Below are 13,146 nucleotides of genomic sequence, written 5' to 3'. Positions count from 1 at the left end.
TGAACTGAACATGTGTTTTTGGATAAATCCGAGGTATGCGGACCACATTTGGATTGCCATAAAAATATCAGCCCAGCACAATCTTTATGACTTCTGTGTCTATGCTCGCGCTGTTGGAGTTTGATTGATGAACATATAATGATACAGAATGAACATTTTTAATTTAACCCAGAAGTCAAATATGCTCAGAAAGAGTGCAGTTCTGAGTGTAATTAAATCATTTTTGTCTGAAGCAATAAGAAGCAATATTTTTTACAATTTTTTATTGACGTTGGTTCTATGCTTTCGAAATTTCAAACAATAACTTTATTAGGAAAACTCATCAAATTTTTGAAGCTTAGTGTAACATTTTCGATATGATTTCTTGAATAAATCATATTTTGTTATTCCGGGTAATATTCAGGACAAGTGAGTGTTTTCATGCGCCGCCTAGAAGTACTTATATGTAAGAAGACAGTGATAAGGGAAATTTAAACAAACAAATATAATCACAATGTGTGAAACACTTTGTGCGGCTTTGCAATTCTGGACACGTTTAGCCCGATTTTCCTCTTCGAGCCAGTGAATCCGTTGGATTCTAATTGAACATTCCCCAGACGCTGCCACTTTCCTCTCTCTCAAGCCTGTGACAAACGCCCAACTTCCACCTCGAGGTGCCCCCTGGGCGCGTATAAAACCATACATCAATGGAATTTAATAAATAATTCGCTGGCGACGCTCCATCGATCAAGAAGCCACAGCCACGGGCAGACAGTGCACCCAAGTGGAGAGGATCTTTCGTGAACATGCTGAAGTCCATCGTGATCTCGCTGATCGTGTACGGCGTCGCGGTGAGTTGCAGCGAAGAGTCTGCGGCGGATGTTGCGCGAGACATCTACAGAAGCTGTCTCAGTGAGTGGTCGACGGAGTGTGTGAAGCCGAAGGCGCTGTCTTGGCTAAGAGAGGCCTCTCAGACAGATGTGATTCGACTCACGGATGAGCTCTCGCTGGTGCGCACCGCAGAGGCTGAGCCAGAAGATGAGGGAAAAGTTCTTCCGCGAGAGCTCAGAGCTTTCGACAAGATCGATGAGTTCCTCTCCACACACGCTCTTCGCATCGAACCGCCCAAGTTTCTGCAAGACAAATCTGTGCGGAAACTCATACCAAAGTCACTCCTCAAAGGCGGACTCGCCGATGGAGTTCAAGTGCCGCTCGCCGAAGGGAAAGTCGCTGAAGGTCCTCCAGAAGATCGCTAAATTTTTCTTCCAGTGCTTCCTAACATTTTCTCTTAATTTCAGGTCGAGGCTTTGTGAAGAAAGTCATGATTCCCTTCCTGTTGGGCCTCAAGATCAAAACATTCGGCTTGGTGCCCCTCGCGCTCGCTCTCATCGCCCTCAAGACGTGGAAGGCCATGACTCTCGGTCTTCTGTCCCTCGTCGTGGCCGGAGCCATCGTGATCTTCAGGCTAGCCAAACCAAAAGTGGTCAACTACGAAGTCGTCCACTATCCTCATCACCATCACGTTGAGCACCACGTAGAGCCGCAGCATGTCCATTGGGATCCTCCACAGGGCTGGAGTCGCCAAATGGACGCCCAGGAAATGGCTTATTCCAGTTATTTGTAGAAAAAGTCAAAATGAAATAAATACTGTATTTATTGAAAAAAATCATCCTTTTCAATTATTTTAAAATATTAATTAAACTACACTCTCGCAATGACAATTTTAATAATAAACCGAGATTATTACAAAAATTCAAGGCATTTTTCTTGAAATAGAGAAGCAATCTGCGATTTATTGATTTTTTTAATTGCATCCAATTATGCATATTTAAACCTCTTACATTAATTTAATGATGTATTAATAAAATCACATCTTATACCAAAAGCACAAATTGAATTTTTCATAACCAGAAAAATTCTGTCTATAAATAAGCTTCAAAATCTTTTCAAATCACACATTACAATAAGTGAAGTTTTTCATCGTGTGACTAAACTAAATTGATACCAAGAAATAGTAAAATGATAAACATGATTAATTCAAATTTTTCAACAAAATTTGCAACTATTAAGATAGTATTTAAATAATTGATAATTAATTCATAACTCACTGATTTTTTTTAAACAATCAGTTCAATTATTTATTGAAAGATCGAAAATGTGAAAATACAATTAACAGATTGCGGATTCAATCCAAATTTCATTCACAATAATGAGTCCAAATCATAATTTGAATTTTTTCACTTGAGGAATTTAGGTGACTATTTGTCAATAGATAAATTTGATGGAATGCAGTGAATTTCAATGTTGATGGCAAAATCACTTGCACTCACCTGATTAAAGTGAAAACTGGGATGTGGGAGATCAGAAAAGTGTCTCTCTGCATTTTTGGGCGTCACTTCCAGAACGTGCGGAAAATACATGAAGAGCGTCGCCGCTGAACCATTTAACACGGTCAATCGGAAGTGAGACCAGTGGATGGAATAGATTTCAATATGGGAGCAGAGCTTTTATCAGAGCAATTGATATTCCACTCGGTGGTAGACATTGGCATGGGCGAGTGTATAAAAAGCAAGTGATTGCAGATGAGCGATCATCATTCTCCGAAAGTTCGTCGCACAGGCAACTCAATTGCTCCTGCCCTTAGCACTTCGCAGTGATAATTCGCGGAACCAAAGATCATGGCGAGAGTCTTTCTGGTGTGTCTTCTGTCCGTGGCAGTGGTGGGATTCACCTCGGCAGTCCCTGCCATCCAGGACGGACCCCGGCGACTGGACAACTCCGTGGAGACGATGAGGTCAGCCTGCAATGATGACAGTGATGCGTTCTCCTGCCTAAAGTTCAAAGTCATCAACTTCCTGGATTCGCTCTTCAAGAAGGATCGCTTCGAAGTAAAGCCTCAATTAATCACTTTCCACGGTTCAGTTGTAATAACTAATGAAATGTCTTTTGCAGATCACGAGCGAAGTTGAGGTGCAGCGAAATGGTGTTGGAAATGACTTCACTGGTCGATCCAGCGACTCTCTCATGGACAAAATGGAGCAATTTGTGCGCCAACACGATGTTACAGTGAAGATCCCAGGATCTGACGCCAAAGTAACCCTCTCAGGCCGTGATCTCGACTCCAACGACTTCTCCCTGAAAGTCAAGCTGCAGGATAGTCAGAAGAGCGTTGGAGAATGTAAGTCTTGCCACTGACATTCATTAAGGCAAAGCTATGAAGCGTAATACTCTTTACAGCTCGTAAATCGAAAATCAGGAAGATCATCGTTCCCATTGTTGTGTTCATCCTCCTGAAGGCCATCACTCTCATCCCAATGGCTCTTGGAATCCTGGGCATTAAGGCTTGGAATGCACTCCAACTGTCCTTCTTCTCCTTCGTGATCTCGACAGCTTTGGCTATTTTCCAACTCTGCAAGAAGGTAAAATCGCAAAGATTAAATACTGTGGAAAAGTCTAATAACAGAAATCTCAACAGATCACCACTGATGGGTTCATCCATCCACATCAGATCGCTGCTCATGGACCGTGGGACCACAGACGATCTTACGAGGCTGCGAATGCTGCTGAAGAGTCTCAGAATCTCGCCTACAGCGCTTATCTGTAGGGCTAAGAATAGAAGAGCCAAAGAAGAATGCTTAACTTATTTATTATGAGGAGAAATGTATGAATTGCATAGAAAAAAAATAAAGAAGAAAATTTTAATAAATATCTTGTCTTTTCACTTCCAATTGAATTGTGCTCAACAATTGACTAAAGATAAAATAAAAATAAATAAATCTTTGAAAAAAGTTCTTTGTCCTTTGCATGAGAAAAGTTAATAATAATGTTGAAATTCCACCTCAAAATATTGAGCAAGAGAGTAAAAAAAACCATTTTATGATAAATATAAATCGTACGTAATAAAAAATACGGAAAGACTTGAAAATCTGCTTTATAAGTAAAGACAAAGTTAATAAAGATAAATTATAAATTAATCATATCAACATTTAATCTGCAATTATTGCCAAAGCTGTTGATTTACTAATTTTATGCTTCAATTTCTAGAATCTAATGAATTTAGAAAGTTAGATTAAAGATTTCCCTCATTAGAACTGCACAAATGTTTTGACGATATAAAAAGAATCATTTGTTAAATGAGATCAATTGCGGACGTTTGGATCAAAATTAAGTTGTTAAATTCTATTCAAGTAATTGAAGCTTCTAATTATGTGATAATTGTTCACAAAAGAATCTTCCTTTTCACACTGGAATGGGAAAATTCCACTTTCCCCACAGGAAATCCTTACTGAATCTCAACACTTGATCGCACTTCTCTGAATCCGGGATGAAAGTGAAACCTGCGATACGTGTGTCCCCATTTTGAGTGGGTGGAAAATTAGGGATTTGGAGCATTTAGAATGTGGAACGTGCCAGAAATACCATCACAGTGCTGGACGCCTTATCCAAAAGAGGCGCTTAACGGATATTCCGTTTGGAAGGCCAACTTCCGAGTGGGCTGAATTCCTCCACACTGGAAGCGGTCACTTTCCGTTTGTGTGACACTGAATTTGGTGGAAAACGCCTCACCAATTGATTTGCATTGAATTTTAATGGAGTTTCTACAATTGAAATCTCGCGGCTCCTCATCATATTGTTATCCACTGCACATAGTTTATGGGAGCGGTTGTATAAAAGTGTACCCAATGGGCTCAATTGCTTCAGATTCGTCTTGCCCATTGGTGTGACCGGAGCCAAGGAGACAATCAGAGACCATCACAGGTGCCAAAGATTCTTTCGAGGATGATCCAAAGAGTGTTGAGTGTTGTGCTCGTGAGTGGGCTGTTGGTGGCCACGATGGGCGCCTCCATTGCGGACAATGAAATCGAGAGTCGCCAGATGAAGATCCATTCTGGAGAGGAGCTCATCGACTCCATCACGAGTGACTGTTTTTCCGGTGATACATTCAAGTGCCTCAAAGGACGGGTGCTTTGCTACCTGGACACCACTCTCGGGGTGACAGAGAGGACTTCACGAGCTTTCGAGGACGACAACGTTGATCGAGCGATCTTCGATCGCGTCAGTCGAGTTCTCGCCACCAGCGAATTCCGGATGGCTCTGCCTCAGACATTCTTCGGACAGGCCGTCCTCACCTACCGTCCGGACGAAGGATTCAACTTCCTCGTTCCCCAAGAGAGAGGTAAAGCATCCAAAGCAGAAGACACGAAAAATTCTTTAACACAATTTTTATCTCGATTTTTCAGCCCGCAATGGAGATCTTAAGGAGAAATTGCTTATCCCAATTCTCCTCCTCATGAAGCTCAAGCAGAAGATTGTCCTTCCCATTGTTCTGGGTCTGATTCATCTGAAGGCTGTGAAGGCCTGGGTGATGTCCAAGCTGGCCATCACTCTCGTTCTTGGCTTTCTGCTGCACCAGCTGCTGAAGAAGAAGGGTCTTCTCCCCATGCCGATGACCATGATGCCCATGCCACCTCCAGAGCCCGCGCCAGTCTACGGAGCCCCCGCTCCGACCCCAGCGCCAGCCTCCTCCTATGGGCCCAGCAGCTGGGAGCCCACCAACGGAGGTCCCTACTCTAGGATATGGGAGCCATCGTCTGACTCCCACCAGATGGCCTACAGCGCATACTACCCTTCATCGTCATCCTCATCGTCGATCGCCTCCTCATCTTCCAGCTCTGGATCCTCGGGATCCAGCATCGCATCCCATGCATACTGAAGTGTTCAAAGGATTTCGAGGGCAGACAATGCAACACAAGGAGTTGTCTAATTTATTTCATGCAAAATAATTTATTATAATAAATCGCAACACGAATCACGAATAAACTTTAATCATGCGTCCAAAGATTAACATACAAAATGTTTGATGATATTCCGCTTGTCTGCGTCTTTAACTGAATACTTCTTTGACAGCATATCAATTTGACTTCAATCAAACTATTATTGTGATTGAAATTATATTAAATTTCCATAATTTGGAAATAATTTTAGTCAGATGGTAGTTCTTGGCTTCTGAGAACTACCAAATTGCGCACAATTTCAACCAATAATTTCAGGCGTCATTTTGCGGCATTCATCCAACAGAGGCGAACATTTCTATGATCTGTCTAGCAATCAAAAAGTCTTTTTTTTTGCCCACCACTTTTTCTCGCCGTGCCAAGGAATGCTTTTTAGCCATTAGCAAAACTGCATAAAATTGCTACAAAAAGGTGGAAATATTATTCAAAATATTCGAATTGCCAAATCCAATTAAATAATTTCACAGTCAACATTTCTGCCATTGTCTCATCTCTTCAGCAGACACCGAACATCGCGTGATTGGCTTCCGTTTCATCAACAGATCCACCCTTTTTCTTGGTTGGTTATCGCGGAAAAAAATCTGGGCCCATAATTGTGACATATTTACATACAAAAATACCTCATCTCTGACGTGGTATTTCTGACTAGGATTTTCCGTGGAATTGATTGGATTATAGAGGCAATCATTGGTAATTTTCACGGTATGTAATTATAGGGTATATTGCGCGCTTTTGTAGAAAAAAATTCCACCTTGATATAATTGACTCAGTGAATCCCTTTTGCCAAAGCAGCATTTCGAATTCATCTCAAATGGCATGCTGAATCTGAGGATTGCCAGCGAATACGATGGCATCGAAGATTGAGAGGAGGACAAAAAAAGTGTTCAATAAGAGGCTGAAATTTAGAGAAATAACTTCTTAAGCATGGAGTCTCGATTGTCCACCAGAACCATAAATAGCCACTACGAATTCGCCTTGAGAAGTACAGAAAAGATCGGCTCCTTGGGGCTCGGGCGCTTTGTTGATATTTGGCCCAAAAGAGAGTCGATTGGAATGTATCCAGACGCTGAAGAATAAATAATCAGGCAAGATGCGGTCTAGTCTTATGATGTGTAACAACTTGAAGGGATCTCTTCAATATTTAGCCACACAGCCGCACGCGTGCAAAATCACAAAACTGCTCAAGTGGGCAAAAACACTTTAGCAAACAATACCTTAAATGAAAATGGGTAAGCAGAGCCCATGGAGAAAAACAATGTCAAAACGCGTACTCAGGACTGATTTGGCCGGCGGAACAAAACCAACAAATCCACCACTCGATCGCCATATAGGACAGAGATATCCCGACCATTGTGTCTGCGCGAGTCTGCTCAGGCAGTCCACAAATATGGTCATAAAGCGCTTCTGAGAGGATTCCTCCTTGTCCTGCCACTCATAATCGCCTGCTTCTTCAATTTATGAGCCTCGGCCACCCTTCAACACCCTTCAGCACAAACCCACCGAAAAACATATGCGGACAACAAAAGGAAAAAAGTCATCTTTGCTCACCCACAAATATTTACGTTGCCGCGGGTGAGCGACAGATTAGATCCCTTGAGGGTGATTACTTTTTGTGTTCGTCTCGAAAATAAAACAAAACTGTCGCTAAAGAGTCGAAGAGCCTCGAGAGATACTTCGAGATCACCTTAGAAAACCCTCAAGAGTACATGCTTGTCTGTCGCGCACGAGGAATCCCCAAATTGAGAGTCAGAATGAAAGTTCTTGGTCATATTGGAATATTTTAAAATTCACAATTACGAAACATTTAATAATAAGTGTGTAAATTCTCAAACCAAAATTACGAGGAGTATTTGTGACACTCAATTGACAAAAGATCGAGAACATTTGCAGTGACTGTTGCGTATCACTTTGAGCGAAGCATCTCGAAGATGATTGTGTCCAAAATACAACACACTTTTTGGGCAGTGACGAGACAAGATTCCCGAAATTTTATTTCTTTATTTTCCACTCCATCCACCGCGAATTCCTCATGTAGTTGAAATTCCACATGGTTCGGAATGCTCTCCGAAGGTGATCTTGGGGGTGGAAGTTTATTATGTTGCGGTGCGTATCAAAGTTAAGTAGCATTGGTGGAATTTCACTGGAATATACACGCCTCGTAAAAAGTCGCTCAAGGTTCTTCTTCTCTTGCCCCATAAAGCAATAGATGACGCTTTTGCGAGGAAAAAATTGTCACAGGCCTACTTTTTGCAGGATTTTATTGGAACTCAGAGAAGTATAATGTATGTTTATTGCCTTTCTCCGACTATTTAACGGAAAGATCGCTCTAGAAAAAATTATATGTCCTAAAATGTATTTGTCTTTTCAGCCTTCTGAGAAATGGTTGGATGGGTGTTTCTTGGCATTTTTAAGAGAGAAAGATGGTCCCAAAAAAGACAAAACACTGCAGCATAAGGAGAGGAAATTCCGTGTGATCTTCGCGAAGGGGACAACATTTTTTCTGTGTATCCTTTCACCCCTTTCGGTGAAATGCTTTCCCCTGTGGGTGGTTTTTTGTGCAGTAAACGATGCTTTTTTTGCGGCTCCCTCAACGTATGATCACTCGCAATGTGGGTTTTTGCACCTACTCAGTGCGCTCATAAAAGACTGTGTGAACGCTGATCCCAAGCAAAGTTTTATACCTGAAGTGAAAGTGTAATTGAGTTGCTTTATGACGGTGTTCGTCTGTGCTAAGAAATTGTTATACGACTCTATTTGCATTGGCGTGTATCTCTCTTTTAAGATGCCGTGTTGACGTGAAAACTTACCTGGGATGTATATTCAAATTACCATGGAGAGGATCACATGAAGATCACTTCTGTGAACGTGAAGATCAGGAGATATCGATGAAGATTGCATGGTGAGAGAATAGAGACAGAAGAACACTCCGAAAAGTCATTAATAAGCCATGAAATATCATTGGGATCATTGTGGATCAATCATCGCTTCCTTTTTCAGCTCCTCTTCTATGATCGGCGATCTTACAAATTGTGGTGTGCGGCAAGGCGATGAATTGAATATTTCATGATGCATCAAATTCCTCTTTTTGTCTCCGCCTCTTCTCTCCCCGAAGAATCCTCGACAGAATTTTACGACAACGCGCGCGATGATGATTAAATTGTCTGGAGGCTTCTTATCATACGCGACGATTAACCCAATTTTTCGAACAAGACGCTTGTTTTGCATTTTCTGGGTAAACAACCCATGAAGTTGCCCCACGTGAAATGTTTCAACGAATCTCTGCCCGCGTCCTTTTGTCCAGTATGCACGTCAGAGGGGGCACTTAAGAGTCGAGTGTAAAACGAGTAAATTGGCGCGTAATTTCTCAGGGTGCAATTTCTCATCGTCTGCCCGTGGAGCTTCCAATGCATACAGACAAATTGATGGAATTTGCATTGAAAAGTCCGCGTCAAGTTGCTTGAGTCACTGCATTACGTCGAAAGGAAATGGTGTGACCAATCGTGCGATCACTGGTGATCGCCTTTTCGACTGGCTGTGTGTGTACATTTCTTCGTGTTATACTTGTTGTATTTATTCCATCGCAATTCGCCGACGAGGAAGGGAAATGAGGTGAAAGCGCTCGCATCGGAATACTCTCACGCACTGACAAATGTTTCACGGAAATTTGCTAATTAATTTGTCATCGTGTTTGCCACTGAGGAATTTTTCTGGGTGATCCTTCGCAGGTGACATGTCAGCGCGATCGCGCGCAATTATCTGCGGCTCTGTGGGTAAAAAAAACTCAACGAAAAACCCACTCTCTGGGATGGCCTCTCGATCTGTCTCCGTCGTGATTGTGCTAGGGAGTAGTAGACTTGTGGATTGTTTAGGATCTCTTGGTTGATGGGTGAGCAACAACAACAAAAAATTGTGTTTTGCAAAAAAGAGATAGCCTGATTAAGTCCCATAACCAGCTGGTGTATGCCTGTGTGTTCCACACATTCGTAATAAAATATACAATCAGTTCGTTGAACTCCAATGTTTGGATACGATATCAAGTCATATGGTCGACCTCTTGTATATACGATCGCATGGGATCGCGCGCCAGCGTGTGCGTGCCTCCCAATACTCGCGCGCCCAACATTGTCTGACCAACACACGCGCCAGGCCGATACATACTCGGAGGGAAATCATCTCTACAGACACACAGTCGTCAAAATGTATTAATGAAATGCGGCAGATCGTTGTGTTGTCGCCCAAGTGATCTCCCAAGTGATCACGGCAATACATCTCAGCGCCATTTAAATGCAGATAATACACACAACATCTTGCTATTTGTAATTTTATGCAGGTTTGACATTATAAACAATTAAGTGATGCACACACACTCAGCCGGGGATCCCACTGAGGGAATTGTCAAAGTGGTGGATACGGAAATCAACACATTTGTACAATGTTACCATTTAAAACAACACACAATATCTGTGATACTTGGGAGTGCTAAATATGCCCCCACTGAGCCGAAAAAAAAGAAGAGTCTCTCCTTCCACGGAAAGAAGAGATTAAATTCGGAAAGCACTCTCGCGCGTTCATGAAAGGCGCAAGAGGGAAGGGAAAAGGTGGTGATCTTCAATTTTTGGCCACTCTTGCATAATGATCTTCTGCAAGTCTTCCAGAGTCAAAGGCACCTGACACGACCAATTCAATCAATAAATGGAAATTAATGTTACAATTTAAATTTATATTCTTCCCCATACTATACCACACACTCGTCTCTCAATGAAGAGGTGAAGACCTGAAAGAGATGGCAAGAGGAGTAAAAAAAACTCGGGAATTATGTATATGGCGTCTCAGAAGCAAATACACTCACATGTACACCATCAACATACCATTCAGTAGATATGAATTTAATTTATAACACAACATACAACATTTTCAGATTCCTACTATATTGACTGCGATATATTTAATAAGAAAACTTAATTATAACGCCTGAAGATGCTATAAATGTGATCGAGACTCCTTCTGTGATCGTATGTTGAACCTGCGAGGGTCTCCACCCGACATTAACTCACCAAATGCAAATGATTTTCTCACTAAACTATTTCCAACACTTACATTCCTTGCCGAATTCGCATCCATTAACCTCTCGAGGTGTTTGCAGGTAGACGAAACAGCTGATAGTTCACCCAAAAATGTCTCAAAGATCACCTTTCGCCATATCAAGAAATGCCACATTTCAGCCAAATTCCTCCCAAAATGTTGAATGAAAAAATAATTGTGAGGTTTATCTGCATTTCTTTACTTCGAAGAATAATATTGACATTGATCAATTTATTTTTCAAATTATTACAAAATATCTTGTAAAATATGCATATAAAAAATCTTTTGTCACCGTACAAATTACATTTATAAAATAACAAAAAGTAATAACATAACTTTAGTGCATACAATATCAAAAAAAAATTATTGACAGACATCTAATCTCTATATAGAAGGTTTAATATAAAAAAAAAAATCAGTTACAAGATTGAAAAATGTCGCACAAGATATGTATATAAAAATGCATAATACAGTAAAGTATTTTCCACTGATCTCCAGGAAGTAAAGAGCAATAATATATAAAATACGCACTAAAGAAAAAATGAAAACCTTGTAAGAAAATAAGCTCAATACGATGTGATCTTTCTCAAGTCATTCATAAGCTACATAATATTGGAAGAATGATTGGGGGAAATAAATTACGCTTTGAAAATGACACTTTGGAAAAAAAGGCGTTCTCGCGTGTGCAAGGAGAATGGAGGAGGATTTCTGCTAGTGATCTTCACATGTTACTTGCAAGGTGAAGTGTAAGAAAGAGACTTTCGGTGAGGGCGCCCAACCTGGAGCTTTCGGCGGCGACGACAGCTCGATGTCTCCTCGCGGCCAGGAACCGATCGCCACACATTGATCGTGGTGGCGATCGCGAGGTCCTTCACCACACCACGATTGCGACGATCCATTTGGCGGTCCTCCTCCTGCCTCAGTAGTTGTCAGTTGGATCAAGATGGCACTCAATTTCGATTTTTGGGCGGACATACATTCCGGTGGGGTCTAATTTGTCATCTGTCGACGTCATTGTGATCGTGTGTCGCTTCCTTCGTCAATTGCGATCGTGTTGAATGGGCGAAGTTGAGGATCGCGTAGCCTAGATGCTGATGTTGCCGTGTGTATTAGCCGGACGATGGTGTATTTCCTGTGCGATCTCTTCTCACATCGAAATGATCAATACATTCCAGTGGGATCGAGTGATCTCTCCATTGTGGCCAATGATCTCTCTCACGCTTCCTCTCTCTCACTCAGTCCTCGCGGCCGTGCGGATGATGTGAATTTTTCGCCAAGAGACGACAATTTCAATAGTGACCAGTGGGATCCAGTGTACTTGCCATTGCTGATGATCTTTCTAACTTGCAGGCCACTCGAGATGCTCTCTTGTTTCTCGTGATAAGGAGTGCGGCGATCAATTAGCCTCAGAGTAATCGGTCTTCACTGATAATTGCCACTAATAGTGTCCGGTTGGGTCCAATTCGGTCGCCATTGCGATGAATTCAAATGGAGAAACTGGCAGCAACCACCTCATTTGCTAATTCCAACAGACGAGCCTTTATGCGGCGTTGGCAAAAATTCACTCTCTCGATCAGTAGACCTCAGTGGGATCCAAAATTCCAGTCATGACGATGCTTTTGCTCAACAATAAAAAATTTCGACCAATTTATCACCACTTTCTTTCGACTTTCTCGAGCCACTTGCCGAGAGCACTGAACACTATTTTTCACACCACAGACTGTTTCCAGTTGATCCTCTCCGCCGGTGATCGTGTGGGAGATGTGTTGCGTAAAGTCCCCTTGAGAGTGGGAAGATGGGCGAATTCGCGATTTCAAGGCGAAGGAGACAAAAGTACGTGAAAGGTCTGAATGACTCGAGAGTCACTGCTGCAATGAATTGCCGTGCGACCCGCGGGATCGTTTAAATCCTATCGGCCCTGACGGTGAACATATGAACTACTCCACTGTGGGCACGATCGCATGCACCAACACAGCGGCGCGGCCGCGATGGAGGCGCCGGTGTGGTGGTGCGCCCGTGCGGCAGTGTGTGCGCCGCGCGGCTTGGTGGTGGCGGAGTGTTCCTGACTTGAGTGACTAGTGATCTCTAGAGCACGTGGGTTCTATGCATTTTTTATTGTCATTCCCTGACACTATTTTTTCAGCATCTCTCTCTGCGCCTCTTTTTCTCTCATTCATCCACACCGTCTCCGCTCTTGGGTCTCCTTTCTTCCCTCCTTGCTCTGCTATGCACTCCCGAAGATGCCTTCGCTCGAGCGCGCGCTGACTGGCCAAATGTCAGGCCTATAATCACA

General features: G+C 42.4%; 3 protein-coding genes across 3 annotated transcripts; all 3 read left to right on the top strand.

The window, feature by feature from the left end:
- Positions 1-785: 785 nt before the first annotated feature.
- Positions 786-1,603, top strand: LOC132258164 (uncharacterized). Its single transcript, XM_059755306.1, has 2 exons — positions 786-1,215; positions 1,278-1,603. Exons 1-2 carry the CDS (start codon positions 786-788, stop codon positions 1,601-1,603), a joined length of 756 nt encoding a protein of 251 aa, XP_059611289.1.
- A 1,054-nt stretch (positions 1,604-2,657) lies between these two features.
- Positions 2,658-3,827, top strand: LOC132257852 (uncharacterized). The gene is made up of 4 exons (XM_059754890.1): positions 2,658-2,867; positions 2,932-3,157; positions 3,217-3,398; positions 3,455-3,827. The coding sequence occupies exons 1-4, from the start codon at positions 2,658-2,660 to the stop codon at positions 3,581-3,583; spliced, it is 747 nt and encodes a 248-aa protein (XP_059610873.1). The 3' UTR covers positions 3,584-3,827.
- A 931-nt stretch (positions 3,828-4,758) lies between these two features.
- Positions 4,759-5,692, top strand: LOC132257847 (uncharacterized). The gene is made up of 2 exons (XM_059754886.1): positions 4,759-5,155; positions 5,220-5,692. Exons 1-2 carry the CDS (start codon positions 4,759-4,761, stop codon positions 5,690-5,692), a joined length of 870 nt encoding a protein of 289 aa, XP_059610869.1.
- Positions 5,693-13,146: the final 7,454 nt, after the last annotated feature.

The sequence above is a fragment of the Phlebotomus argentipes genome, unplaced genomic scaffold (genome assembly GCF_947086385.1).
Source record: "Phlebotomus argentipes unplaced genomic scaffold, Phlebotomus argentipes genome assembly scaffold_4, whole genome shotgun sequence".
Taxonomy (NCBI): domain Eukaryota; kingdom Metazoa; phylum Arthropoda; class Insecta; order Diptera; family Psychodidae; genus Phlebotomus; species Phlebotomus argentipes.
The sequence above is the reverse complement of the archived record's forward strand: the minus strand, read 5'-3'. Positions and strand labels throughout refer to the sequence as shown.

Bases quoted from the DNA above. Each gene is read 5' to 3' on its own strand.
- LOC132258164 (XM_059755306.1), top strand. From the start codon at position 786: ATGCTGAAGTCCATCGTGATCTCGCTGATCGTGTACGGCGTCGCGGTG. The intron at 1,216-1,277 runs GTCCTCCAGAAG...TCTTAATTTCAG, and splicing joins CGAAGGGAAAGTCGCTGAAG to GTCGAGGCTTTGTGAAGAAA.
- LOC132257852 (XM_059754890.1), top strand. From the start codon at position 2,658: ATGGCGAGAGTCTTTCTGGTGTGTCTTCTGTCCGTGGCAGTGGTGGGA. The intron at 2,868-2,931 runs GTAAAGCCTCAA...TGTCTTTTGCAG, and splicing joins TCAAGAAGGATCGCTTCGAA to ATCACGAGCGAAGTTGAGGT. The intron at 3,399-3,454 runs GTAAAATCGCAA...AAATCTCAACAG, and splicing joins TTTTCCAACTCTGCAAGAAG to ATCACCACTGATGGGTTCAT.
- LOC132257847 (XM_059754886.1), top strand. From the start codon at position 4,759: ATGATCCAAAGAGTGTTGAGTGTTGTGCTCGTGAGTGGGCTGTTGGTG. The intron at 5,156-5,219 runs GTAAAGCATCCA...TCGATTTTTCAG, and splicing joins CCTCGTTCCCCAAGAGAGAG to CCCGCAATGGAGATCTTAAG.